We start from the raw sequence: 27,153 nt of genomic DNA on the forward strand, positions 1-27,153 counted from the left end.
CAGGGCACTGCCCCTCGAGGGCTCTGTGTGCCCCAACACCTCTCTGGGGGCAAGCACAGCTGCCACAGACAAGGCAGGCCTGAGCCAGGGAGAGAAATTCAGTGTTGAACTGCCCCACAAAGAAAGGAGAAAAAAGAGATGAATTTCAAGCCTGGTCACTTCCCATCCCAGTGAGTGCTCCTCAAGGGCTTCTGTGCAAACTCAAAAGTTTCCTCCCAAATTGCCCAAGCCCCAATATCTGAGGAGCTCTCTCCCTAACTTCAATATTTAGGCCAGGAAAGCAATTTAATTGGAGGAAAAAAAGTTTTATTTTTTGTGTTTGAAAGGAAAGGAAATGACCAAGCAAACAGGCATTCTTCTGGGGCTGAAAGCAAGTCCCGAGCTGCCGGCTGCCAGGGCCAGCTGGCCAGCAGCCCATGTACAGTACGTGTTTACTTGTTGTCTAACCACTGATAACTCCAGCGTGCATCCACGGATCCAAGAGAGAACCAAGTTTTCTGGTCACAGAGGAAGGAAGAACAAAGCAGACAACAACAAAAATACTCACTGCTGATGGCTACTACACTCACTTCTGAATATATACAGCCATGAAAGAGTCCAGGGTCAAATTAAAACTTTTATGCATCAAACCAGCAAGAGCATTTAGATACAAGCAGGAATTATACTATCATAGAGGAATAATGCTGCTGTGTACATGCCCCCCATGTGGAACCCCAGCTCTCAGGATTCCCCGCTCCTGAGCAAGCACAAGCACAGAGCACATGCACACCTGAAGCAGACACACAGCACAGATGCTTCCTTCCAGGAGCTCTCAGTTATTTCAGAGTAAGCTTAATCTTGTGATTCAAGTGAAAAACCCTGCTGATGAGTGCTGGCAAACATTCCACAAGCCAAGTCCTGTAGTGTACACAGAACACTGCCACAGCACCTCCATTTGGGAGTCACAGTGCTGGTGGCTGGTCCCAGCCTCACCAGCCACGTGCCAGGGGAGCTGGAGCCTTGGCACGGCTTTGGCAATGCCTCTGACCCTCACCAACAGGGAGCAGTGGCTTTTCCAAGCACTTTCTCCTCCCTTGCAGTCATACAGAGCAGGAAGCTTTGGGCTGAGCCCCTTGCTGACCCTGAGCACTGCAGGAGTGGCTGCTGCAATCCCAGCCTGAGCAGCAGCCCTGGGAGCTGCACAGACAGCAGGGGCTGTGCCACCAGTTGGGGAGAAGGTGCCTGATCCCAAACAGGGAAAGGTGCCTGATCCCAAACAGGGAAAGGTGTCTGACCCCAAACAGGGAAAGGTGCCTGATCCCAAACAGGGAAAGGTGTCTGATCCCAAACAGGGAAAGGTGTCTGATCCCAAACAGGGAAAGGTGTCTGATCCCAAACAGGGAAAGGTGTCCGATCCCAAACAGGGAAAGGTGTCTGATCCCAAACAGGGAAAGGTGTCTGATCCCAAAGAGGGAGAAGGTGCCTGATCCCAAACAGGGAAAGGTGTCTGACCCCAAAGAGGGAAAGGTGCCTGATCCCAAACAGGGAAAGGTGTCTGATCCCAAAGAGGGAGAAGGTGCCTGATCCCAAAGAGGGAAAGGTGTCCGATCCCTGACAAGGAGAAGGTGCCTGATCCCAAACAGGGAAAGGTGTCTGATCCCAAACAGGGAAAGGTGTCTGATCCCAAACAGGGAAAGGTGTCTGATCCCAAACAGGGAAAGGTGTCTGATCCCAAACAGGGAAAGGTGTCCGATCCCAAACAGGGAAAGGTGTCTGATCCCAAACAGGGAAAGGTGTCTGATCCCAAAGAGGGAGAAGGTGCCTGATCCCAAACAGGGAAAGGTGTCTGACCCCAAAGAGGGAAAGGTGCCTGATCCCAAACAGGGAAAGGTGTCTGATCCCAAAGAGGGAGAAGGTGCCTGATCCCAAAGAGGGAAAGGTGTCCGATCCCTGACAAGGAGAAGGTGCCTGATCCCAAACAGGGAAAGGTGTCTGATCCCAAAGAGGGAGAAGGTGTCTGATCCCAAACAGGGAAAGGTGTCTGATCCCAAAGAGGGAAAGGTGTCTGATCCCAAAGAGGGAGAAGGTGTCTGATCCCAAACAGGGAAAGGTGTCTGATCCCAAAGAGGGAGAAGGTGTCTGATCCCAAACAGGGAAAGGTGTCTGATCCCAAACAGGGAAAGGTGTCTGATCCCAAACAGGGAAAGGTGCCTGATCCCAAACAGGGAAAGGTGTCTGATCCCAAAGAGGGAGAAGGTGTCTGATCCCAAACAGGGAAAGGTGTCTGATCCCAAAGAGGGAGAAGGTGCCTGATCCCAAACAGGGAAAGGTGTCTGATCCCAAACAGGGAAAGGTGCCTGATCCCAAACAGGGAAAGGTGTCTGATCCCAAAGAGGGAAAGGTGCCTGATCCCAAACAGGGAAAGGTGTCTGATCCCAAACAGGGAAAGGTGCCTGATCCCAAACAGGGAAAGGTGTCTGATCCCAAAGAGGGAGAAGGTGCCTGATCCCAAACAGGGAAAGGTGTCTGATCCCTAACAGGGAAAGGTGTCTGACCCCAAACACAGAGAAGGTATCTGATCCCAAACAGGGAGAGGTGCCTGATCCCTGACAAGGAGAAGGTGCCTGAGCCCAGGTGCTGCTGGGCTGGGTCTGCAGCTGCACGTCAGCCCCAGCTAATCCTGCTCTGTGATTCCAGAGGCACAGGCTGCAGCACAGCTGATAAGGAGCTGGCAGGGGAGCGTGGCTGAGCTCTCCCCTGCCTTTACGTGGACAGTTACAAAACCCATGGTTTGTTAGGAAATAGCCTCGGTCCCTGACCATCTCTCACAGGCAGACACCCTAATCTTGTCCCACAGGCTGGGGCTGACCAACAGCCTTCAGACCTGCGACTCAAACTGCTTGTCTGACATTTGCATGTCTACCCCGAGACAAAACCGGCGCGCTACTTCTCTAAAAATATTAAACAGCAAATATAGACCTGCTACATGTGCCTTCTAATCTAAGTAGATACCTAAGTAGATATCTAAGTAAATACAAGTTTCATAACAGAAGATTTAAAATTTGCATATGGTAAGAGATATAATCACAGCTGGTGATTTAGCAGAAAAGGCATCACTAGGGAGAAGAAGCAGTTTTCATTGAGCAAAAGGCTTCACCAAGTGCATTCCAACATGCCTGTCCTGTCAAATGCAAACCCAGACACTGCTTATTTATCAAAGGCAATTGCAAAACCCAGACTGGCTGGCCTGAAAACTGAAATTTGGACTGGCAAAAGGTTACTTAGAAGGAGAGAAAAGGCGCTTTCCTTTTTTACATGGGCCTGGGGAAAGGCTTTAAAGTGACAGAGGGAAGGGTTGGATGGGATTTTGGGTGAGGCCCTGGCACAGGGTGCCCACAGCAGCTGTGGCTGCCCCTGGCAGTGCCCAAGGCCAGGCTGGACAGGGCTGGAAGCACCTGGGACAGTCGAGAGTGTCCCTGCCATGACAGGGGTGGCACTGGAGGGGCTTTGAGGTCCTTTTCAACCCAAGAGGTCCTTTTCAACTATGATCCTGTCTTCACCATGCTGACAACAATAAAAAAAGAAAGTAGAGACTTCACCAACTCAGGGGTCCAAAATAAAAGGTGACTGTGTCAGTGCTGGAGTGCTACAAAATTATCATCAAATATTGGACTCCACTTTTTGAGATGAAGGATGGTAACAGACACAGCCCCTCCCCAGACAGCAGCAGCCTGATGAGCGTGACGCTGCAAAGGCATTCATAAAGGCAGGTGACAGCTCAGACACCTGCAGAAAGAGGAAAGGAATAACGTTCTGCAGATCTTCCGCGAACGGAAAATAACAGCAACAAGCCAGCAGGTTTGGTTAGAGCAGCTCCAAAGAGTCCAAAGGAATTCAAGAGACAGGCTGTGAGAGGGAGCATCTCAGGTGGTCCAGGGCAGGGAGAACAGTGGAACTGCTCTTCCTGGAGAAACTGCTCCAGTGTGCAGTGACACAGCTCTGCTCTTCCACTTCTGTGCCCCAACTGTGGCATCCTACAGCAAGGACAGCACTGCCCAAAGACTGACTTAAACCAAACAACTTCTGCTTTGGAAGCGATCTGAAAGGCTGAGCTCCAGAAGCAAGAGCAAAGCAACGTGCCCTGGAGCAGAGCAGCAGCCATGGAGGATGGAGCCATCAGCTGCCTGGTCTCACTCATGGGCACACAAAGGTCTCCAAAGCACAGGCTGGAGAAGCAGTGATTGTCATTTTGTCATTTTAACACACGCCTCCCAGGCAGCGTCTCACCGCCAGCTTGTTTGTATTACTGCTAATTTTCACATGTTGTGCGAGGCTCAGTCCAAGCAATTAATGCTCTGCAGTATCTGCACGATGACTTTCTACTGGAAAGAATTAGAAACCCCCTCAGGGCAGAAATAGGCAAAGGATTCCCAACACCATTCCCCGCTCCGGCATCGAGAACAGCTTTATTCACTGAAACTACAATTCTGGGAAAACGGTTGAGATTCATCATCACCCTGGGAAATGTACAGCAGAAACACAATGTACTGCACACACGGGGTGTCTGAGGAGGGATGTGCAGGAGGGACGTGCGCCCTGGCATCCCCAGCCCTGCCCTGCAGACCCCAGCACAGCCAAAGCAGGGGCAGCTTCTCCAGCAGCTCACCTCTCACCTTGGAAACCCCCTCAAATTTTATTTTTTAATTAATTTAATGCACCCTGAAACCAGGAGGCTGAACTACCACAGCACACTGTTAACACAGCAGCAACACACATAATCACCTTCCCTGGGAAAGAATGATTAGAGAGGGGAGAGCACCGAGCTCTATCCTTGGCAGTTAGAAAGTAAAGAAAATAAACTGCTGGAATGGATAGAACATGGTCAAGTTCTTGTTTTTCTTGAACAATTAAAGCTCTCCCTTGCTGTGTTTGTAGAAAATACTTTGAAAGTTTACATTTCAGTTACAAATCTGTATTAATTCCATTAAATTGATATTCATTCTACTCACTACAATCTCCCTGCAGTTAAACTAGCAAAAAAATTGATTTTTGGCAAACCGGGCTCTGGCTGCTTTGGTGGCACATCCGTGGCAGCAGCACAGGAGTGAAAAGAACATTTCTCAGAGCTGGTACAGCAACCCAAAGCGTATGGGGACAACAGGGACAGCCAGGGAAACTACTGACAGCAATATGTGTGACAGAGTAACCCATCTTTATAATAGAAGATTTTAATTTCCTAGATGTCTCTGGAACGATGACTACAGCATGGAAGAAGTGAAGGATGGCTTTCAAGCCCTTAGGAATTCTCCCAGGCAGCATCTGGCAAAGCCTGTTTCCTATAATCACCTTGATTTATCTGAAATTTTAAAGACAAAATGAAGTATGGAATTTACCACATGGGGTGGGGGGAATACACAAACATGTGAATATCCCAATATCAGAAATGAGGAAAGGAAAAAAGTGTTGTGCAGGAAGACATCACCATAACCCCCCTGGATTTGTCACTGCCTCCCTCCAATTTGGCTGCTTATCTGGTGGCACCTGGGGACCATTTCTAAAGCACTGGAGCCAAAGCCATGCAGAGAAGTGCTCTGGGAGCCAGCCAGGAGCAGGCAGGAGGGAAGGGGCAGCGCTGGGATGGCAGCACAGCCACAGCTGCTCCTCCACCCTCCCTGGTGACAAACACCCTCATCCACCTGCACCCTGAGCTAAGGGCGTCCCCAGAGGAGCAGGGACAACCCAAACCCTTCCTGAGCCCCAGCTCTGAGCTCCATCCTGTGCAGATGCACAGACAATACTGCCCAGGCTGCCAGCCCTGCCTTTCCAGCTGCAGCTCCCTCTGCTCCGTGCTCACAGAGCTGTCCAGCCTGGCACCCAGCACCCGAAACAGCTCAGGATCAGCCAGCCCAGACCCCCCTGTGCATGCTCCCTGCCCAGCCCAGTGCTGACACACAGGGAACCAGTCCCCAGCCCCACCAGGCACCCCAAATCCTGCCCCACTGCCCAGCCCACAAAGAACTGCTGTACCAGTTCTGTGACAGCCTGGGGGGGTGTTGGGTTGGTTCTGTCATTGGAAATGGCCTCTGGCAAGGAATCATGTCAAAGACTTAAAGGAAGGAAAAAAAGCAATTCCAGTCGATACAGGTGGACTGGATTTCCAGCTGACCGCCATCCTCAGGGCAGCCCAGGACACTGATGTGGGTATCCCAGTATCAGAAATGATGTGTTCCTTCCAGGAGCAAGGACAGCTCTTTCGCAAGAGCCTCCACGTGCTCCGTGACCTTACAGGTTTACAGGCTGCCCTGTGCCAAGGGCCAGAGCTGGGCTCCCAACCTGTGCCAAGGGCCAGAGCTGGGCCCCAACCTGTGCCCCTTGCAGGTTTACAGGCTGCCCTGTGCCAAGGGCAGAGCTGGGCTCCCAGCCTGTGCCAAGGGCAGAGCTGGGCTCCCAACCTGTGCCCCTTGCAGGTTTACAGGCTGCCCTGTGCCAAGGGCAGAGCTGGGCTCCCAACCCACCCTGCTCCAGCTCCTCGGCAGCTGCAGGTGCTCCATCACGGTGCTGGTTCACTGCAGACACCATCTTTGAGGGCTGGCAGCTCTTCCAGGTGTGCTGGGCAAAGCCAGCCTGGCCAGGGGATGGCTGGCACTGCACTGACCCCACAGAGCTCCCCCTGCCCAGACCCTGTGCCAGCAGCCCCACTGGGCTCTGGCCATCCCTTCCCACCCACCTCCTTCACCACCTCCCACCTGCCTGGGCTTGCAGAGCTGCCTGCCAGGTAAAAATGGGATGGTTTGGAAGTTTTTGATAAAATCTGGAATGGCAAGTTTTGCTATTCCCATGGATTTCAAGGGCTTCCCTTGTTAGCCCCGTTTCATTCTGAAATCAGGACAGTTTTAAGATGTCCACACCTTGAAGCGCCGCATGCAGGAAGCCAGTGCTGGTAGCACTTCTGAATACTTGGAAAGATTCAGAGAGCCAAATGCTGCATTTCCTTTAAAGCTCTTCCTCGGTTCTGAGGCTGGGGTCAGCCAGGAATAGAAACCCAGTCACTTCCTCCTCCCCACTGGTATGCCTGAGCCTCGGCCGGGCTTTGATCTGCCACACGGAACGAGCTCAGCCACTAAAATACTAAAATAAGGGGACTCAGAAACCTCCAGATTGTTATTTAATGAAAGATCACATGTCCCAACCTTTAACGTGCTAAAAGAGTCTTTAAAGATTTATCTTTAAAGTGATAAAATAAGTCCAAGCTCATTTGTCAAACCAGTTGCTCTGGTTGGAAAGTAGCTGTCAAGTATCTCGATGACTCAGGATGTTGTCGTGCAGGCATCCTAATATTAACTGCTCCCCTCAATAAGGGCTGAAAAAGGAATGCTCTGCTACTCATAATACAGAATTCCAAGCACCCGGGTTCTTACAACACTTACATTTCACATGAGGGAGTTTCAGCACTAGATTTTTTTATCAAACCATGAACTTGCAAATCACCTGGCACTGCATGAGAACAGACTTGTCTTCTCCAGCTATGGAAACCAAGTCAGCACAGAACTTGTTAGATGGGTTTTGTTAAAAAAGAAGGTGTCAGAGAAGCTTCCTTTTCAGTTCAGAAAATGGCAGATGTGCAGGGCTTAGCAGAAACACGTGTCCAGGAAGGGCAGAACTGGTACAGCGACACGAAAATGAAACCAAGGGAACTCAGACCCTGCACCAGAGAACCTCCCCACAGCCAGGGTGGCCAAGGCAGCTCTCAAAGGCCTGGGCTGGGCCAAAGTAGGTCAGAGAAAAAGCCTTTGCTGAAGTGTGGATTAAAGCAGCACTGCTATTCCAGCTGGGAGGGCCTATCTGTGATCCAGGATCATGGCTGCACTTTGTGCTGCTTCAAACAGCCGCACAAATTCAACCTTCTGTTTTCTTTTAACCCTAAAGCTTATCAGGATTGTTGGGTCAAAGCAAATAACCCCAAAAGCATTCCAAGTCTCCCTTTTCCCCTAAGTGGGATTACATAACTTTTTAATCAAAAAGCAAAGATAGAAGATCATTCTCTACAAACTAATTTTAATTCATGTCTGGAAATTCCAGCAAAGCACAGAAAACAACCTGGACATGGCACTCAGTGCTCTGGGCTGGTGACAAGGGGGGACTGGGCACAGCTTGGACTCAATGGTCCAGAAGGGCCTTTCCAAGCAAAATGATTCTGTCTGGAAATGACTTTTTAATAAAAGCCAGGTCTGGGAAACCCCAAAGGTGACTCCAGTGCCATCACTGGGGTCACTGCCAATCCTTACCAACAGCCAGTACCTCCCCCAGTATGGTATTATTTCAATAAACATGTGATAAACGTGTATTATCTTACTAAAATTAAGGTGTGGAATGAAATTAAATTCCACACATCTTCAGCATCCAAAAACTATTCTGCATACGAAGTTTAAGATTTCTAATTGTTAAAGCTGTTTTAAAAGTCTGTTTTCAGATACAACTTTTTTTCACATATTGGCTAATGTGCTAATCTAGTCCCTGTTTTAACAGAACCAAGATGCAGAGTCAGTTATAAAAAAAAGTCTAATTATACCTATATCACTCTCATATGGGGACAGCACAATTGATTTGGGAGCAATTCGTATGGAACACAAGATTAACAGAAATTCATCAGGCAAAATAAACCATCAAACATCCTAGTAGCAAAAGTAATAACCCACAGAAGAAAAATACAAGAGAGAAAAAAACAGCCGGGTGGTAGGAAACTGAAATCCACACGCAAACTGAAATCCACATGAAACTATCAAGTCTGTCAGTTCTTTATTTAGTTTTGGTTTTTGTTTTTGAAGTTAACAAGCCTGAAGTGCATTCTTGCACAACAAATCCACACATGTGCATGCAGAACGTGCATGTTTTCAGCACGGATTTATCCAAAACCTTGCTGATGGCTTTAGGAAGTTATTGCTTCAGAAAGGTAACAGAAACTCTTAGGGGAGGGAAAAAATAAGAGAAATAATATATGGGTACACAGCAATGGACAGCATGCCTGTGGATAGGTGTGCTGGTTTAAAACATTATTCTGAATTGACAGTATCTGGCCAACTGAAAAGCTGCCGAAATCCCAAATAAAACGCTGAATTTAATACATCACAGCTGTACTCACAGCCACCCTCACCCTTCATTTTTGAGAGAGACTGCTCTGAGACTCAGCTCTGTGGGCACGAGCGAGGAGCTCAGCACAGCACAGCAGCTTGGCACAGACCCCTGAGCCCACCCTAGCCTGGATCCCCCTGCCCATCCAGCCCCCGCCGTCCCAGCCCGGCCCGGTGGCACCGCAGTGCCAGAGGTGCTCCGACAGGGCAGCCTGGCCCTGGCACAGCTCCCCGGCCACACCGAGCCCTCCCAGACCCCGTCACCACATCCCTCCGCACCGCCACACCTCGGAGCAGGTTCTCCGAGCCCTGACAGCGAAAACAAACAGCATCAGCTGCTGGTCTGTGCCACAGATTCCAGACTCCTGGCTCGGGGCGGGGGGGACCTGCTGGAGCTTGGCAATAAAAGGCCCTGAGAAGCCCCAAAGCCCAAGTGGTGCTCTCAGAGCAGGCGGGGAGGGCAGGGGAAGGCAAGAGGACACCACGCAGGCTGAAGCCCACAGCAAGGCCAGGTGCACACACAGCACAGCAGCCCTGTCCTTCCCAAAGGCAGCTGGGAAGGAAGAGATCCATGGAAACCCTCTGGTCACACCCAATTCACACAGCTGGAGAGGAGCTGTGCAACGCCTGCAGGACTCTCATCTAAGAGCAGAACCCCACGTTGTAACACTCTCACAGAATGTCTAACCCCAGATATCCTGTTTTCACACCCCCCTCACCACTGAGATGCAGCCAAGCTGCTGCCCACTTGTGAGCAAAGAGGTCACCCACCTTCCAGCCCCTCTCCTCCATGGGAACTGCCAGCAGACACAGGGATTCAAACATTCGGGGACAGGGACACACACACAAAACCCCCCAAATCACCCCTGCCTGCAAAGCTTCTCGTAAGGAAAGACTGAAGCCCCTGCTGCAACCAGAAGTGCACCACAAGGGATCCTCTGGGTAAGGACAATGACAGGACCCCTTCCAGGTTTCTTGGAAAAAAGAAAACCAAGCCAGGGAGCTGTGAAATCACTTCCATTATTTGCTTCTAGAATAGATGACACATTTCAATGATACTTCATGATTTGCTCCTCCTTGACTCTACAGCGCATTTCGGAGTTTCTCAAGTAGTATTTTGAGGCAAACTACTCATTTGTGCCCTCATTTCCTTATAAAAAGTCCCATCCTGAGCAACACTTGCTAACTTTAAACTCAGTTACATAAATAAAAGTAATGAGAAATAAGAAGTGTCTGAATAAAGCAAGACAAGAGTAAATGGCGCCCTGCTGCTCACAAGTTTCATATTAAATCTTGTGTGACCGTGGTGCAGAAATTTGATGATCTCCAGCTGCTTTCTGACACACAGTAACTGTACAAACATATTACAAATAGTATGAAGAATGTATTACTGTAAAATCCAATATGAAACTAGTTTTCTTTACTAAATTACAGTAGCAGTGAGCTGAATTCAAGAAAGACATGATCATTATTTTAGAATTCCTTCCCCAACAGTACTTTTGCATTTGCAACATCACAAAACCCAAGATATTTAATCAAAAAGGGGAACTTGTGTATGATATTGCATCCCCACAGCAAGTATCAGCAGTCTGTGGGGTATTAATTTCCAATTAATCAGGATTGCAATTTTCTAGGAAGATTTAGCACGGACTGGCAGCTCCACAGGTAGAGCTGAAGCCTGGAGGTTTAATGGTGACCCACTGGCACTGGCTGGATTGAAATACACTGGGCTGGTACAGAAACATTCTCCACACACCATGTCAGGATGACTTCTGAAGAGCACAACTTCCTCCAGAAACCCAGACAATTGTGGTGATTATTGATTTAAGGCACCAGGCTACAGAACTCTACATGATATCCTGGGTAAGTAACACCACGTCCTGGAGTCTAAAGCAGGGAGAAATCCTGACCTCATGTCCATCCCCTGCACTCCAAGCCCAGCTCCAGGCTCCCTGAGCCCCAGGAGCTGCAGCTGCTCCACCTCTGGGACACGGAGGTGACACAGCCAGCAGGCCAGGCCACGGGACAGGGAGCAAATCCCTTTCTCAGGTGTTTTGTAGTTCTATTTCAAGCAATGAAGGCATGGCTTGAGCAGAGGGAGACGCTGCCTCAGCCAGGGATGGAATCCCAGCAGGAAAACCCCATGGCAGAGGTTTGGGGAGCTGAGTCAGACCAGGACATGGGAGGCACAGGCACAGCACCTTCTCTGGAGTGAAGGTGAGGTAAGGAGGAAAATCCCCAGATGAGACACAGTAATTGCACTGAGCTGTACCCCCAGCCCAACCCTGCACTCCTGGGAACACAGCTCCTCACACCCCGGTAAGGAGCTGGGTGCTGGACCGGTTTCACATGGGGGCAGCCCACCCCTGCTGCTTCTCCTGCCCACAGGCAGCAAGAGCTGCACGGCCAGAGCCCCCCAGCTGCCCCCAAGGCTGTGGTACCCAGTGCTCCAGCCCAAGGATGGAGCTCACTCCGTGCAGGTGACCCTCTGCCGACACCCCTCTGCAGGTGACAGCAATGCCGCAGCCACAATGGTCGCACCTCACAAAGGGGCAAAGAAACAGCCAGTTTGGTGTTTTGGTTTTTTCCCACAGATAGCCCAACAGAGCTGCTCTGGAGTCAGAGCCAAGACAATGAGATGGAATTATTCTTTTTTTGCGTGTGTCATCTCTTCCAGCTGTACGGGTTCACTCCTGTCCCGGGGGACGAGGCCATCCGCTGACAGCATCTGAGCAGCGTTTCCAGAGCCAGCACTGAGAGCAGCATTAACTCCTGCTCTGCAGGGCCTGGTGGGCCGAGCAAGGGCTGTGCTGCAGAAGGGCATCACTGGAGCTCACTCTCCAGGGGCTGTTACTAATGGTTATCAATGGATCTCACACTGCTCTGAATCAGCCGGAAAATCCCTGCAATGAGAACAATCATCTGTGCATGCAACAGTGCCACACATTAATTCTTCAGCAAATAAGATTAAAATCTGTGCATACTTGAGACTCTGGGAGACAAAGGCTGGGAAACCAAAGAGAGTTTAACCCAAACTGCCTGGGTTGGGTGCACAGCACTCAGCACATCCAAGTGTTCTGCCCAGAAACCACCCTGCTGCACACACACTTGTTCTGTGCTCCTGAGTTCCAAGCTGATCACTTCGCAAAGGCATTTCCAGGTTCCTTTCCCTACACCAGAGGTGATGCTCACGGTTATTTTAACAGCACAAGCCCAAGGTAATTGTAACTACAGCTCTACAAAGCTTTTCCCATCGCCTGTAACTTGGATTGAAAACGGGATTTTATTGGGATGGCGTTTTCCCCCAGACTGATGCCATGGGGACTGTTTGCAGAATGCACACATGACACTACAGCAGCACCTTGGGATGGGAGAGCAGCTTGGGCTGACTCCAACCACCCCAAAAATTAATGCCAGTCCAAAGAGGACTTGGGAATCTTTTACAGTGCAGAAATAATTCCAGCTTGCAGTTACATATACACACAGAATATGCACCACTTGCTCACTTCCAAAATGAGCAGCAATAAGGGAAGAAGGGAAATTTGCTTCCCCCAAGATAAATTGCTCTCACTGTAAAAGTAATCTTTAGCATGGTAAATATACAATGTAGGAGTTGGATAATACCTGTATTTCACATTTCTGGGAAGATTCGTGAGTGGGACTCATTCAACCACAGCTTTGCCTTCACTGGCAGCAGGAGAGCACAAGGGTTTAACCATGGAGATAAATTTAAAAAAAATTGTATGGACAACAAAAATAAGGTTGCTTTATAAGCCAGAATTAAGTTTAAAACAAAGATCATTGTCAGGAGAAATAAATTTGCAGAAGTTAACCATTTGCACTGGACTTACAGCAACCTCCTTGGCTATGAGCTCAGCGGAATGATCAGCCAAAACTGGGAAAAGTGGATTACATCTCACATGACCTCTCATTTATCTAGTTACCTTTCCACAGCACCTTAGAGCACATTCTGCAGGACATTCCTGATCCACCCCTTTCTGCCAGAACAACTGGATTTTTCACCATGTGCTTCCCGAGCACAGTACTGCATTAAGCTGACAAATCACAACACAGCCTGCTGGAACCCCGAGCACTCCGAACACCACGCCTGGGTTTTCTATCGCAGCAGAATGATGAAAAAAGCCCCGATTGCGGATGTCCCATACATTATCCCGTGCTGAGTCAGGCAGCACTGAGAGCCCTGCAGCCAGCCCTGCCAAGCCACCGGCCTTGGCCAGCAGCCGAGGGAAACAAAGCGGCAAGACAAACGGACAAGTGACCTTTACCACTGCTGGCAACAACCACGTCCTTCCCTTCCTTCCCACAGCACCTGAGCCCAAGAGAAGCCCAGCTAAAGAGCCAGGGGTAGAAGGGCAGAAGGGTAACTTCTGGAAGCAAGGCTTTGGACTGGGACCGACTAGAGAAACTTCTCCTTCCAGACTCTCCTCCTCTTTAATGGCTTCTCTCAGCTCTTGCCCTTTCTTAAACTTCCTTAATGATCCTTATCCCCCACAAGCTTAAGTACTAGGAACAATTTCAACTGTAATAAGAGAAGCCATAACACTGCCAGTGGGGCCCAGTTTCTGTGAATTCTGGCTGTGGGAGCAAACCCTGCACTGCTGGGCTGCTTCTCAGCATCCTTCACTCCCCCCACAACAAGCCACATCTCCAGGAAGTCAGAGCAATAGGAGCTGAGGGAAGGATTTAATGTATATACCATGCAAGAGCCCCACGATTGTGTGTTGCTAAAACCATTTCCTTGAAATGGAACGGTTTTCCCTGGGTTTGTGCAATAAATCACAGCAACATCCCATCGCAGACAGACGCCAGCAAACCCTCCAGCTCCTCAGAGAAGCACTGCAGCACGATCTGCTCCTCTTCCAGCTGCTGTCTCACTGCCATTGAGGACAATCTAAGGTAAAATGTCTGTTATCCTACTTCTTCCTCCCGTTCATTCTGTCCACCCTCTTCATGGGCTGCACTGCTCAGAGGGGAGACCCTGAAGGATCCCAGGCAAAGCCGTGCTGCTGGCCAGAGCCTCCCTGCTGCTCAGAGCTGGAGCCAGAGGAGCTGCAGCTCAGAGCTTCACTGCTCAGCACAAGCCCCAGCTGGCTCTTCCACCAACAGCAGCCCATTGATTATTGCCAATTCATTGCCATCAATCAAACTCCTGAAGTTTGCATTCTGCTCGTTAACTTCCGGATCCCTCCTGCAGTTCACTGCAATCGATTGGTTTGCTTGGGCCTGATCATCACTTGTCTCATTAAAGCCAGCGTGCTGGGCTACCTGGAGGAGCAGAACCACTCAGATATGGCATGACATCAGTTCCAGCCTGGGTGGACAGAAAACAACATTCCAGGTTTCGCACTAAACAGGCAGATTAAATACAACCTGAGCACCAGGGCTGAACTGCAGCCTTTCTTCCCCTATGTTCAGTCTACAATTAATATGTTATTAGTAGACAAATAATTCTACAAACACCAGAAAGTATTTCCTCCTGGAAACTGAAGCTTCTCAAAATCCCAGCCTCCACCTCTCACATTTAGTACCTAAAAAAAACAGACCACGGGAACCTGGCAAGAGAGTCCTTCCTTTGTTTCTAAAACAAATGCCAATTTTGTTAAGCCTTCTGCAAGAAAAACAAACAAATCCACAATACATCACCTTAAACTAACCCAGTTTAGACCAAATATTTCTGGCAAGGTTCAAGAAGAAAAAAAATTCCTGCTTCAAACCCAAGGCTCATTAATACCTCAAACACTGTAAAAGGAAGATGGACTTGCCTGAATGTTATAGAACAAAAATAATAAAGCAAACCCAAACAATGCTGTTTTTAGAAATGGACTTCATAGTTGAAGTGTATAAAAATCCTTGGGAAGTAAGAACAGCTTCCACAAACTTGTGAATAATGCATTTTTATGCAAAGCTCAGCTAGGAGCCACCTCAAAATTCTTTACACATTCCATAAAGAAAAAAAAAAAAAAAAGCATTATCTTACAGCAAAAAGGAAGCAATAAAATGTAAGATGACCTTGCAGGAAGCAAGAACGTCAATGCTGAAGCCCCAGCATGGATAACCCTGGGCAGAGGAGGAGGCAGCTGGTGCTGGGATGCTCCAGGACGGTCCCTGCACTGCCCCAGGCACTGCCCCAAACTGCTCCAGAGAGCCCAAAACATCTCCCCCTCCCTCCAGGACAGCTCTGCCATGCTCACAGCCCGGAGGAGCTGCCCATCCCTCCAGGATCACACAGGACACGCTGCTGAACCCCAGGGCTGGGCACACATCTCCTGTCACCCACGCCAGGGCACAGGGCTCTGCCCACACAGCCCTGCTCAGCACAGCCGGGCAGCACCTCCTCGGATTTACCCTCACAAGTGACATTTCCATCACCTCGGGGGAACCTGCTTATTTAAACTGTCCCTGAAAGCCTCCTCCCCAGAGCAGAGACATTTCTTGCTTTGACACAAAGTTTATGATTATCATTAAAGATACAGTGAGAACAGAGGAAATAAACTCAAAAAAACGCCCACGAAACAAACCGAACACAACACGGAATCGGACAAATTATGCAAAAGGTTAGCACAAAGCTTTTCTAGTGTGTTGAAATAAATGGTGAGACACGCTCAATATTCACGTATCAAAGTGGAGTCCAATCACAGATTTTGATTTTCTTTTTTGGATCTCTTACATTAGAAATTTAAATACTTTAAAGAAAAAAAACCCCAAAATTTTGAACACTCCAAAGAAAAAAGAAAACATTTACAACAGAAATCAAAACCTATAAAAGAAACTGAGAATGAAAGCAAGCTAAAAGTTTTCTTCCTGAAACAAAGAAGGAATCCTCGCACACTTCATTCCAGCCATGGGAAAATGGAGCAAACATCGTGCAGGGAGAGCCCCGGGACTGGCGGAACACCCTGGGGAGCCGATTGTCAGCAGAGCAGTAAAACCCACAATGTTAAACCAGATCCTTCATGAAAAGCCTACAAAGGCCAGGTTTCTGTATAGGCACTTACAGGGCCATTTTCTAACAAATCCCCCTCTTCTGTGGCAGCCACACGCTGCTGGTGCAGAGTTGCTGAGCACAGAGCAGCTGAGGGAGACACAGCTGGGTGTTCCCCTGGAACCAGAACCATTCCAGCAGCACACCTATCCCAGAGCTGTCCCAAAACTGTCCCAGAGCTGCTCCTCCAGCAGCGCTCCCCTGCAACAGCTGCACCTCTGCATTACGGCAGGAAACACACCCACCAAGGCACCGGCCACAGGTAGGACCCAGCTCCCCACACCCCTCCTGCCGTTCCACTTGGAGTTACATTCCAGCTCTGTTTAAGCCCGACTGCAAATACTCTTATCTCTTTAAAGGCAGTTATTGAACAAGCTGCTGAGTATTCCCCACTCGGAATCTTCTTGTCCATGTAAGGTAAATGCCTTACATTTAAGCACAGCAAAAACTTGAGTTCAGCTTAAATGTAATTCTAGAAATTTACCCAGCAACCAAGTTATTTTTGTGCATAACATTTAAGTAATGCTAGGAAAGAAAAAAAGCCCACAGTGATTGATCCTCTGACCCCTGGGAACGAAGGAGCTTTTGTATACATTTAAATACTTCCTCCCATACTGCCCGTGTATGGATCCTGCTACCACATACTCGATTCTCCCTCTAGGCTGTATCTTGGAAGTTTTATTTTTATTTATTTACTTTTTAGACCATGCCAGCTCCCCTCAAGTTTTCTTCCCTTTAATACCAATAATTAAGTAGTTGCTTAAAGCTGATGTACTGTGGGATAAACACTCCCCAGTGATGTCTGATCATCCACACATACCAAATGGAAAAGGAAAAAAAGCCCAGGCAACAAACCAGCATGCATGGAGCTGTGCTAAACACGCTTGTAGCGTTTTAATAAAGAGCAACACAAACTAATTACCTTGAATAGCCATTAGAGAAAGCAGGTCTGCCAGAGAGGTTGAGCGTTCCCAGTGGAGCCAATGCCTCGTCCCCTGATCCCTGGCACCTATTCCAATTTTCTGACCCGGCAGGAAGAGATGGAATGATATTAAAAATTGGTTTCTGATCCTGCTGCTGGGAGAGCGATGCAGTATTTAAATCATAGTGGTACATCTGTCCCCCAGAGGTGCTGACACCGTGGATGGAGATGGCCGAGACTTTCGTACCCAGCAGGTTAGACCCGGAGAAGTTGGCCTGGCAGTAAAGCGGGCCCATGTTTTCCTGCTTGATGCCGGGAGTACACAGTTCGATGAAGTCTTCCTTTTCTGTTTTCACTTGAGGCATTGGCATTTTGGAACTGGGTAAAAGGTCACCACGGTCATTAATTTTAGGTTTAGTGTCAGATAAAAGAGGAGGCTTGCAGTCCTCGCCGAGACTTCCTTCCAGGAGAAAGGCGTCGTCCGCGGATATGGGGGACAGCAAGCCGCCGTCATCGAGCAACGGGTCCAGCCGCCACGGGCTCCCGTTGGGCTCCTTGCCCGGCGACACCGGCGGCAATTCCAAATCCTGGAGGATATCCAGGGTGCTTTGGTCTTCAGAGAACAACTTCAAGTTGCCGCCATTCGAGCCCACCTGGCCTTGGACCGCAGCTCCCGACTCCGCGGGGACGCTGCGCCCGGCCATGCCTGGGAAATCCGGCTCGAGCGGCACCTCAGAAGACGCGGTTCCCTTGGCGTCCTCGGCCAGGCTCGAGGACTTGTTCAAGCTCGCAATACTTTCCTCCAGGAGCCTGAAGTCCGTGTCTCCAGAAGAGATGCCGATTTGGCCCTGGTGCGGAAATCCAAGGTCGTTTCCCATCACTTTTGCGTCTGTTTCACCCATGTACAGTCCCATCGAGAGCGACACTGCCTTGGAAAGGTCTGGCTGAGGCACATTGTTTCCTAATCCTTTTGGAAAGTCAGCCAAAGCAGGTTGCTGACTGGAATCTGACTGAGAAGATGCAGGGAGAGGAGATGTAGACACAGGGGCTTGGACAGTAGCTCCACCCCTGAAGGGTGGATGGAAGTCCATCACGATCCCTCCTTTGGTACTGATGAGTGCATTTTTCCTGGTTTCATCTTGATCCAACGGGTTAAGCAATTCTTTGGAATCCATTACTTTACCATTAACTATAAAAAGATGAGAAGCAGTCAAAGTCAGCACAGCAAGGACACATTAATAAAAGCTTTAAAATGAAAAGTCTAAATCCTTTGCCTGGCAAACCTGGCTCAGCTGCTCTGAGAGCAAAGGCACGGCACACCACGCTCTGGGCTGACACGTGCCATGTCTCTCAGACACACTGCACTTGTTTTCAGGGGGTTTTAGGTTTTGGTTTCTGTCTAGCGAGGAGGAACTATGTATTTTAAAGCTTTGCTAAACCTGGAGGAAGGGGTAAGTCTACCTGCACACAACTTGGAATCAAGCTGCAGCACACGACATCTGTGCACACACTCTCCAGCTCTGTCACCCATCCCAGCACTAAGGAAATGTAAGAATTGTTAAAGGACCCAGTTTACAAATTTTGCCAAGTAAATTTCTCTGATACGTAACTACAGCTTGAGCAGGGGAAAAGGACATTTGCCACCTTTCCAAGGTAGCTCTCCCCTTGCAGAGCAGGTCTGGAGCTCCCAGAGGCGGCACCTCTGTGGTTTGGCATTCCCCAGGACTCAGCCTCCCCACCATAAAACACAGCGTTTGCCACCTTTGCACGGGTTCAGCCTTAAAAAGGAACCCACCTACCTCGCAGTAAACCCCGCATAATTCTTTAAATACATCTCAAATTTATAAATAAAATCTAGCTAAAAATAAAGCAGGATTTTTACTACCTTACAGCACTCTACCCGTTGACTGCTGCTCTCCAAACACACCCGACGCTGAAAACAAACCTCGTAAGTTTCAGACGCTTGTATTTGCTACATGGTTGTTGGTTTTGTTTTCGTTTTTTTTTTTTTTTTTTTTTTCAGCGGAGAGCATAAATATTTGGAGAAATACTGTAAATTCTTGGGCAAACTTCCGACACGGTGTCCGGCCTTGCCTCGGCAGCGCCCAGCCCGCACTGCCGCAGTCCGGGGGGCACTGCCAGCCCGTCCCCTCCCGCCGGGCACGGGGACACCGCCACAGCCGCGGCCCCGCCGCTATTTCTGTGCGCAAAGTTAAGGCTGCGAGCGGCAAAAAGGCCCCACGTGGAAAACCTTAAGGTGGCCCGGGCGAGCTGGTCCCGGGCGGGAGCGGCGGAGCGCCGGGAGCTCCGGGCAGCGGGGCCGCGGGGTCCCGTCCGCGCTGCCCGGCGAGCGCAGCCCCAGAGCCGCAGCCCGGAGCGCGGCCCGCGGGGCACCCGAACCGCCGCGCTGCTTAAGGTGGACACCCCACAGCGACCGGAAAAAACACAGAAAACACAAGAATACCTCCGGCGCTGCCTTCTTCCTTTTTTACACGGAGGGGAGGGAAAAGGTAGTTATTTCATTTGACAATTCCCCCAACGCCCAAAAAAAACAAGGCAGCGAATCATCCAGCGTAGGAAACGTGTCAAAAATCAGCTGCGAGAGTCTGCCCAAGGGCGGAAAACGCTGCAAATACTTAAAACCGCCGGATTGCAATAAAATCGCCTTTGCAAAGTACAGTTTTCAGAGAAATGTGTCGGGACCTGTTGAGCCGTCTCCCGGCACACCCACTCCAGCAGCAGCAGCCCCGCGCGGGGCTCGGCCGCGCTCCCCGCCCGCGCCCCCCGCTCCCCCGGGACACGGACACCGGGGGCCCGGCCCGGGGGTCCCCGCGCCCCGCCGGGGCGGCCCCGCCGCCGCTCCCGCTGCCGTCCCGCCCGGACCTCCTCTGGGGGCGGCTCGGCCCGGCTCCCCCCGCCCCGGGCATTCCTGCGGGCACCGCCGCACCCCCCCGGCAAGTTCCCCGGGGGTAAGCGCGGCCCCGCGGGACCCCCGCCGCCCTTACCTCGTCCGGGGGAGGGCGCTGGGGCTCCTTCAGCCGCCCACGGCCATGGCGCCCCGCGGCGGGGGCGGCAGCCGGCTGGGGGGGTCAACAGCCGCCCCTCGGGGCCGCGGCGGCGGCAGCACCGCTCGCCCCGCCGCCGCTGATGCCGCTCCGGCCGCTGCCGCTGCTCCTCCCGCGGGCCCCAGACCCCGACCCGTCCCCGCCCGCCGCCGCGGCGCCCCCTCCGTTAATTAGCGCTAATTGCCTTGGCGGACCTCGCCCCCCCCTCGCTCCCCGCCCCGTCCCTCCGCCGGGCAGCGCCGCGCTCGGCGGTTCTGCCCCCGCCACAAAATGGAGGACGGCGGCGGCCGCCTCCTCCCCGTCCCCTCCCTCTCTCCCTCCCTCCCTCCGCCTCCCCGACGTGGAGAGGGAGTGGAGACAGCGGCTCGGCGAGGGGCGGCCGCGGCCGGAGCTGCTCCGCGCCCCGGCTCGCCTCGGCTCTGCTGTGCCGTGCCCAGCCCCGCTCCGGCCCCGCCGCCGCCGCCCGGCTCCGGGGCAGCCCCAGCCGAGGGCGAACGGTGCGACCTGTTGGCCGAGACGGGAAAGTGCAGCCGGGCCCGGGCCCGGCCCCGAGCGGGCACGGCGGAGCGGGCACGGCGGGGCACGACAGGGCAGAGCTGGGTAGGACAGAGTGGACAGGGCGGGACGGACAGAGTGGACAGGGCTGGGCAGAATGGGGCAGGACACAGCAGAGCAGGGCAAGGGGAGATGCTCCTGCTCAGCCCTGGCGTGGCACAGCTGGAGCCCGTTTCCAGCTCTGGGCTCTGCTCTATAGGTGAGACAAGGAACGACTGGGGAGGGTCCAGCAGAGGCCGCGAATATGTTGAGGGGTCTGGAGCATCTTTCTGATCGAGGACGGACTGTGGGAGCTGAGCTGGGTTGGTCTGGAGAAAACTGACAGGGATCCCATCAATCCATACAAACATCTCCAAGGGCTGGCTGAGGATGGTGCCAGACCCTGCTCATGGTGCCAGTGACAGGACAAGGAGCATTAAACTCGAACACAACAAGTTCCACCTCAAAATGAAGAAGAACTTCCTTCGCTGGAACAGCTGCCCAGGGAGGGGCTGGAGTTTCCCTCTCTAAAGACATCCCAAACCCACCTGGACACATTCCTGTGTCACCCCCAGTTGATCCTGCCTTGGCAGAGGCTTGGACAAGGTTGAGATTTTACAGCACAACTATATACCTTCTTGGTGTTTTTTAAATTATAAGTTTTTTTTCAGCCACATTGACTTTTGGAAGCAGTTGTTTTACTTTTAAAATGCAAAACACATGCACAAAATGTTACATTAACATTATTTTCCCCCCACAAGTTATGAAAAATGGTTCTAAAAATTGTAGCTTTTCCCCATTTTTGAAAGATGTGTTTAAAGCAGCCCTCAAAACTGTCTTGCGGTGCATTTTGAATGATGCAATGGATTTACAGCTCGCAGGAAACGCTTCTTCCCATGCAAGGGAACTGGAATAGCAGAAGTCAGAGCGTTCACAGAGACTGTGAAAGCTCTGTCACCAGTGCAGGCTGTTGCAGAGGTTCTGGCTGTTCAATAAAGGCAATGACGTCTCTCAAAGCATGAAATCCCAAAGTGCTGCCGGGACCTGGGAAATTTACACTATTGCTCTGTGAATGTCCCGCTGCAGAAACTGTCCTGCATTTGGGGACGCCTCTCACCCCTGCAATTTGGGGAACTCAAATATTAGGGTACGTGTGGGAGAACACCAGCCTGGGGGAGAGCTGTAGCTCCTTCTGTAGTCTGGGGAAACTGGAATAACCAAGCTGTTTATTTCTAAGACATTTAGATGAGAACATCTGTTTATAAACACCAGTTCAGATGCTTAATTACAGCTGGGTTTGTACAGTAATGGGGAGAACGCTCCTTCTCTAATGAATAATCCTTTATCTTAATGTCATTTTGATCCAAAAGAACCTGATTTCAGTTATTATACAGAATTTTACTGTACCCTGGCAGGGTGGGCAGGCCCTGGCACAGGATAAAGAATGTTACAGACTCGCCCTTCTCCAGGTGCTCCCGGGGCAGGGGCAGCCGGGAGCGTTCCAGGGGCAGTGACAGTGACCGGGGATGGATGGATGGATGGATGGATGGATGGATGGATGGATGGATGGATGATGGATGGATGGATGGATGGATGGATGGATGGATGATGGATGGATGGATGGATGGATGGATGATGGATGGATGGATGGATGGATGCTCCTGTGCCCCAGGCTCCCCTGGAGCCGCACAGACCTTTCTCACACAGTCCTCTGGGGCTCAACCATCCCACAAACCACCTCCCCTCACTCTCCTTGGGACACAAGTGTTCCCTAGGACACTCCTACACTGTAAAAATAAATGTAATGTAAAAGCTGATAGGCTGTGTGTTCAGGCTGTTTTACCACATTAACGTGAATCCAATACAGAACAACTTCCAACGTGTTATGTGATGATGGTCAGAGTTAAGTACAACTCGTCTTTGCTAGTTTACACAAATGCATGAAGTAAGTTAGGCTTTAAAAAGTCTTGGTTTTTTTTTTTTTTCAAGTAAGTGCAGGTCTGGTGGGAGCCCAGAGCCCCAGGAATTTTGGGGAATCACAGAGACAGTGGTGCCAATTGTCATACTACAGATTTCAAAAATCTATAAATGGCTGCACATTCCTATGCCACAAAGTAATAATACTGCAGAGATAATGAGCCTTGACCTTAAAAACACTAAATATAGACTTAAAAATATAGAAGTGGAGAATATTATTAAATCATTAAAACATAATTACGGCTTTCATTGAGGAGATCAGGCAATTCATGGAAGCAGGAGGCACTTTGAGCTTTGTGTGGAGCGTTCCAAAGGTCAGAAAGAACATCTGAAGGGAACTCCTATGGCTGCCAGATGCTGCCATAAATCTGCCTGGGGTCAGCGTGGACAATGGGGGCACCTGGAGATAAGCAGATCCTGTCACATCTGACAGAAGGGAGCGTGCAGAACGCGGGCCACAGGAAGCATCTCAGAGCGGAGTCACACGGGGAAAGATCAGAGATTTACAGAATGAAGGCTGTATGGACTCCACACATAATAAATCCTAAAGTCCTTAAGCCTGCTTGGACGTACTTCCAGAAGCAAGGGTTGTGTTGCCTTTTCCTATGAAATGCCAGCTCCGTAGCTGTGCCTCAGACAGCTCATGTAAAGCAGAGTTCTATAGTTTCATCCTGCTCCTCCCTCTGCAATCTGCTCTCTCCCACAAGGGCAGTGACATGCCCAGTGTCTAAGGCTCTTCTCAAGCCCAAATCTTTGAAGATCTCGGTTGCCTTGTAAGGAGCTGCATTTTGTTTCCTATCAGCTTGAGAGTAATTCTGTTTAATTCTTGAGCTTACATCAAAGTGGCTCAGGCAGTGCCTGCAGCCTGTCAATAGCTCTGCAGGGAAGCCAGAATGGGATAAGGATGTTCCCCAGCTGTGGCTCCCACGGCTCAGGAGCTGCTGCTTTACCAGCAGGACATCACAGCATCCTCCTTGTCAGGGGAGGCTCCTAGCTCTCAGCTCGCTCCAAGAGTGCTTTTGCCATTAGCTGTGGTCAGACACAGAGAGGCACAGAGGGGCTGGGCCATGCCCTCCTAACTCCTCCTCGCATTAATGACTCCTGTATTTTTCCTATTTTTACCATGTTTTTTCCTGTATTTCCCAGGGTAGCCCTTGTCTGCTGGGGTCTATTTTGTGCTTTGATTTCCCACCAGGTTCTTCATTTCTACATGAACCACTCTGTAGTTCTCCCCCTGTGACATTCTCCTTCCCACCTCCTTCCTCTTTTCATGTATTGATCTGCTTCATCCTGAATCCCTTTGTTCCTTCCCCTAAAGGATCGTGGAATGGCCTGGCTTGGAAGGGACCTTGCAGCTCAACCCATTCCTGTGGGATCTGTGACAAAGGGCTGACACTCCAAGGTGCTGGGTCAGAAATGGAGGGGAGAATGGGAGAGGAATTAACTGGGTTAATTGACGAGGAGGAGGAGGAGGAGCACTTTGTGACAGGCATGGGGTGAAGTCATGTGCAAGTACACACAAACAACTTTGTTGTTCTGGAGCTTTGCAGAAACATCTGGCAACAACATGCAAGGAAAAGGAAACCTTTGGTTTATGCATCAAGACCTCTCTATGAAAAAAGAAAACTTGAGCTAATTACAGGATGCCTGCAAGAAGAGAGCCACCTTTGATTGCAGCCCTATTTTTTTCCTGCAGCACAGTGCCTGCTGAAATCCAGTAGCCAGTGGCACAGAGATTTGAGTGGAGCCTGGGCTCTGTGGCATTGCCAGGGCAGCCCCTGCACGGGCAGGGGGGTTGTAGGGGCTCCCTGTGTCACTGAGACCCAAAGGCAGCTCCTGGGGTCACCTTGGCTCAGCTGTCCTTGGGGACAGGGAGAAGTTACCTGGACAGGTGAATCAGTGAAGGCCTGATGTGGCTCAGCAGTTCCATGAATTGCCACGTGCAGAGAGCCCAGGCAAGCAGAAACCATGAACAGCAGTGTTGGGAGCTCCTTTGTTTGTTTGGGAATGTTGTGGTGCTGCTGCTGCTGCAAAGGGGCAGTTTGCCACCAGTGCCAAGGCAGTGCTGAACCAGCGTGGGCACAGCTGTGTGCTCCCAGGGACTCTGGAACTGCTTTCCCACCTGATTCCACCATGGCAGAGCCAGTGCAGAAGTGCACCACACAGCAGGCTGACACCTCTTGGTTTAAAGCAAGTTCTACTTCCCCATGCTGGTGATTCCAAAGCACGTTCCATAAATCCAGGGCTTGTCAGCAATAGAGCAGAGTTATGTGCAGCTGGGCTCACTAATGAAACAAATTCAGCTGTGACACTGGCAGAGCGTTCAGCTCGGACTCAAGAGTGAAATATGTAAGGAAAGGTATGAACAAAACAAAAATGTTACCACTAAAAGCGTGTTTTATGAAACGCCACTTGCCTTTTAAAACATCTGCCTTTACAGCAAGAGTTATAGTGCCTCTTCAAACTGAACCCATAATTCCAGACTCTGCCATGTTTAGTAGCCTGGATGGCTCCTAAATTAGAGCCTGAGGCAATCCCTGGGGCCAAGGGGAAGGATTCTTGGGCTTGCAGCATGAGTGCCGTATGAAGAAAGGATTTTTAAACCTTTTCCTAACTATTACAAACCCAAAATGGGAGAATTCAAAGGGAGTTAGGTAAGGAGATGGGACATAAAAAATTAAAATGCTTTTTCTGGAGACAAGAAGGGAATATGGTAAAAATTAATTTGATGCAAGGTCTCGATCTTTTAATTTCTTATGGAAAAAGAGCTTAATTGTCCTTATCCTTTGAGCTCCATCCTCTCTACTCCCTGTGTTTTGTTGTTCCAATATTTACATGGATATAACTTTCAAAGCACTGCTGTTTTATAATGGGCATTTTCTGTGATTTAGTTGGGCGATATTATAAAAAACCAAAAGACTTACTAAGGTATTTCCTCTGTGGGATTGTGCTTGTCATCAGACTGACATCACAGAAATTGGAGCTGAAAAGAGAAAACAAACAAAAAGAAAATCATATTGTCTTATCTTATTTAAAGATGAGTTTAGAGACAGCCCAAACAGTCTGGAAACACAAGGCTCTCCAGAACAGGTGGTTATTTTGCCACCTGAGAGTTTCTGTGTTGCCAGCAGCGCTGAAACCCAGACTTGCGAGTGGCTCTGAAGCACTTCAGTGTAAATAAGCAGCAGCTCTGTCAGAAACAGCCTCACTTGAAGTATTTCAAGGAGCAGGGCCTCTCGCACTTTTTGTTCAGAACTGGCCTGGAGGCAGCCCCTGCAGCTCCTGCTCTCCCTGCAGCCCTCGCTGGGGCTGGGCTCAGGACTGGGAGCAGGGGGCATGTGTGTCCCATGTCACATCTCGTGTCACAGAGCTCCCAGGGCAGGGCACAGTGACAGGAGCCTCAGCCCCGGCTCCAGCACCACGGAGTCCAGCACGAGTGTGTGCTCTCCAAAGCTGCTGTTTTACCCCAATCCTATCACCTGGTCTTTTCCACACCTTTTAAATCGAACATATACTTGCTGAGAGGGGCGACCAGAAGCACACACACGACATGAGACATGGTCACACAAAGCTCTTTTCTCTCCCTTCCCTCATCATTCTGAACATTCCAGCTGATTTTTCTGAAAGCCAGAGGGGAGTTTGTTTCAGAAGAACTCCATACCTCCGGTGGCAATATCTAATTTACAGCTTGTCATGGCACACGCTCATTTGTTTTTCTTGCTTTTCCTTGTGTGCCTTATAATCTTCAGTGCATTGTAAATTCAGCCTGGCATTTGATCGCCTGTTCGCTCTCTTGGACGCTGGTCAGCTACTTCTGCAGCTCTTTACAGTTAGATTTTGGGTCTGAATAATTTATTTTCAGCAGACATCTTTGTCACTTCCTGCCACCTCCTGCCACCTCCTCTCCCTTTCCAAGTCATTTATGAGTATTTGGAATGGCAGAGATCTCTGTGGGACTCCACTTAGCTGTGAAATGATCTATTTCTTCCTACCTTTTGCTTCCACATTTTAACCACTTTTTGACCCTATAAAGGATCCTCTCTGTTTCTCTGGGCAGCTCAATTTGTGTGACACAAAAGCTGTCTTGAAGGGGTGAGAAAGCAGAGAAGGAGCCCGACCTTTTATTAAAACCCAGCAAAGAGAGATGAAGGCCCAGCTGTGCTGTGGGTGTCAGCACAAGGAAATCAGAGATTCCTGCTGAGAGGAGCAAGAGCCTGACTCACCCTGCAGACAGAAACCCTCAGCTGCAGCAGCGAGGAGGAGCCAGGGCTTTTGCCCAAGCACAGACTCGCTGGCGGGATTTAAACTCCTCAGTTTGCAAACTTCTCCCCAGGAGAACACGAGCGAGGTTAATTGGCTTAGAGGCACTAATGAAGCTGCAGGTTTGGACTCTCCTGTATCAATGCAAAACTTCCTAAAAAAAAAAAAGTTTCTCCTGAGAAACAAGTCTTCTCTGGTTTTTCAGGTATGGTGTGGAACTCCTCGTTAATTTGCAGGTAGGAGCCAACCGCACCCCTGCTGTCACAGCCGAAGGGGCTGCGTGAT

At 50.2% G+C, this 27,153-nt stretch overlaps 1 protein-coding gene across 5 annotated transcripts in view; it reads right to left on the minus strand.

Annotated features, from left to right (window-relative positions):
• NR3C1 (nuclear receptor subfamily 3 group C member 1) overlaps positions 1-20,256 on the minus strand; it is a 61,661-nt gene extending 41,405 nt beyond the window's left edge. The window contains exons 1-2 of one of the 5 annotated variants that reach the window (XM_059483280.1): positions 20,038-20,256; positions 17,033-18,221 (exon numbers count right to left, since the gene is read on the minus strand). In XM_059483280.1, the coding sequence (XP_059339263.1) occupies positions 17,033-18,207 (1,175 nt within the window). In that variant the 5' untranslated portion in view covers positions 18,208-18,221; positions 20,038-20,256. Of the gene's footprint in view, positions 1-17,032; positions 18,222-18,917; positions 19,460-19,496; positions 19,554-20,037 lie in introns of those variants that run through there. The other 4 variants (XM_059483283.1, XM_059483282.1, XM_059483281.1 and 1 more) reach the window with 4 other exon arrangements.
• Positions 20,257-27,153: the final 6,897 nt, after the last annotated feature.

This window comes from Ammospiza nelsoni, chromosome 16, assembly GCF_027579445.1.
Source record: "Ammospiza nelsoni isolate bAmmNel1 chromosome 16, bAmmNel1.pri, whole genome shotgun sequence".
NCBI classification, from domain to species: domain Eukaryota; kingdom Metazoa; phylum Chordata; class Aves; order Passeriformes; family Passerellidae; genus Ammospiza; species Ammospiza nelsoni.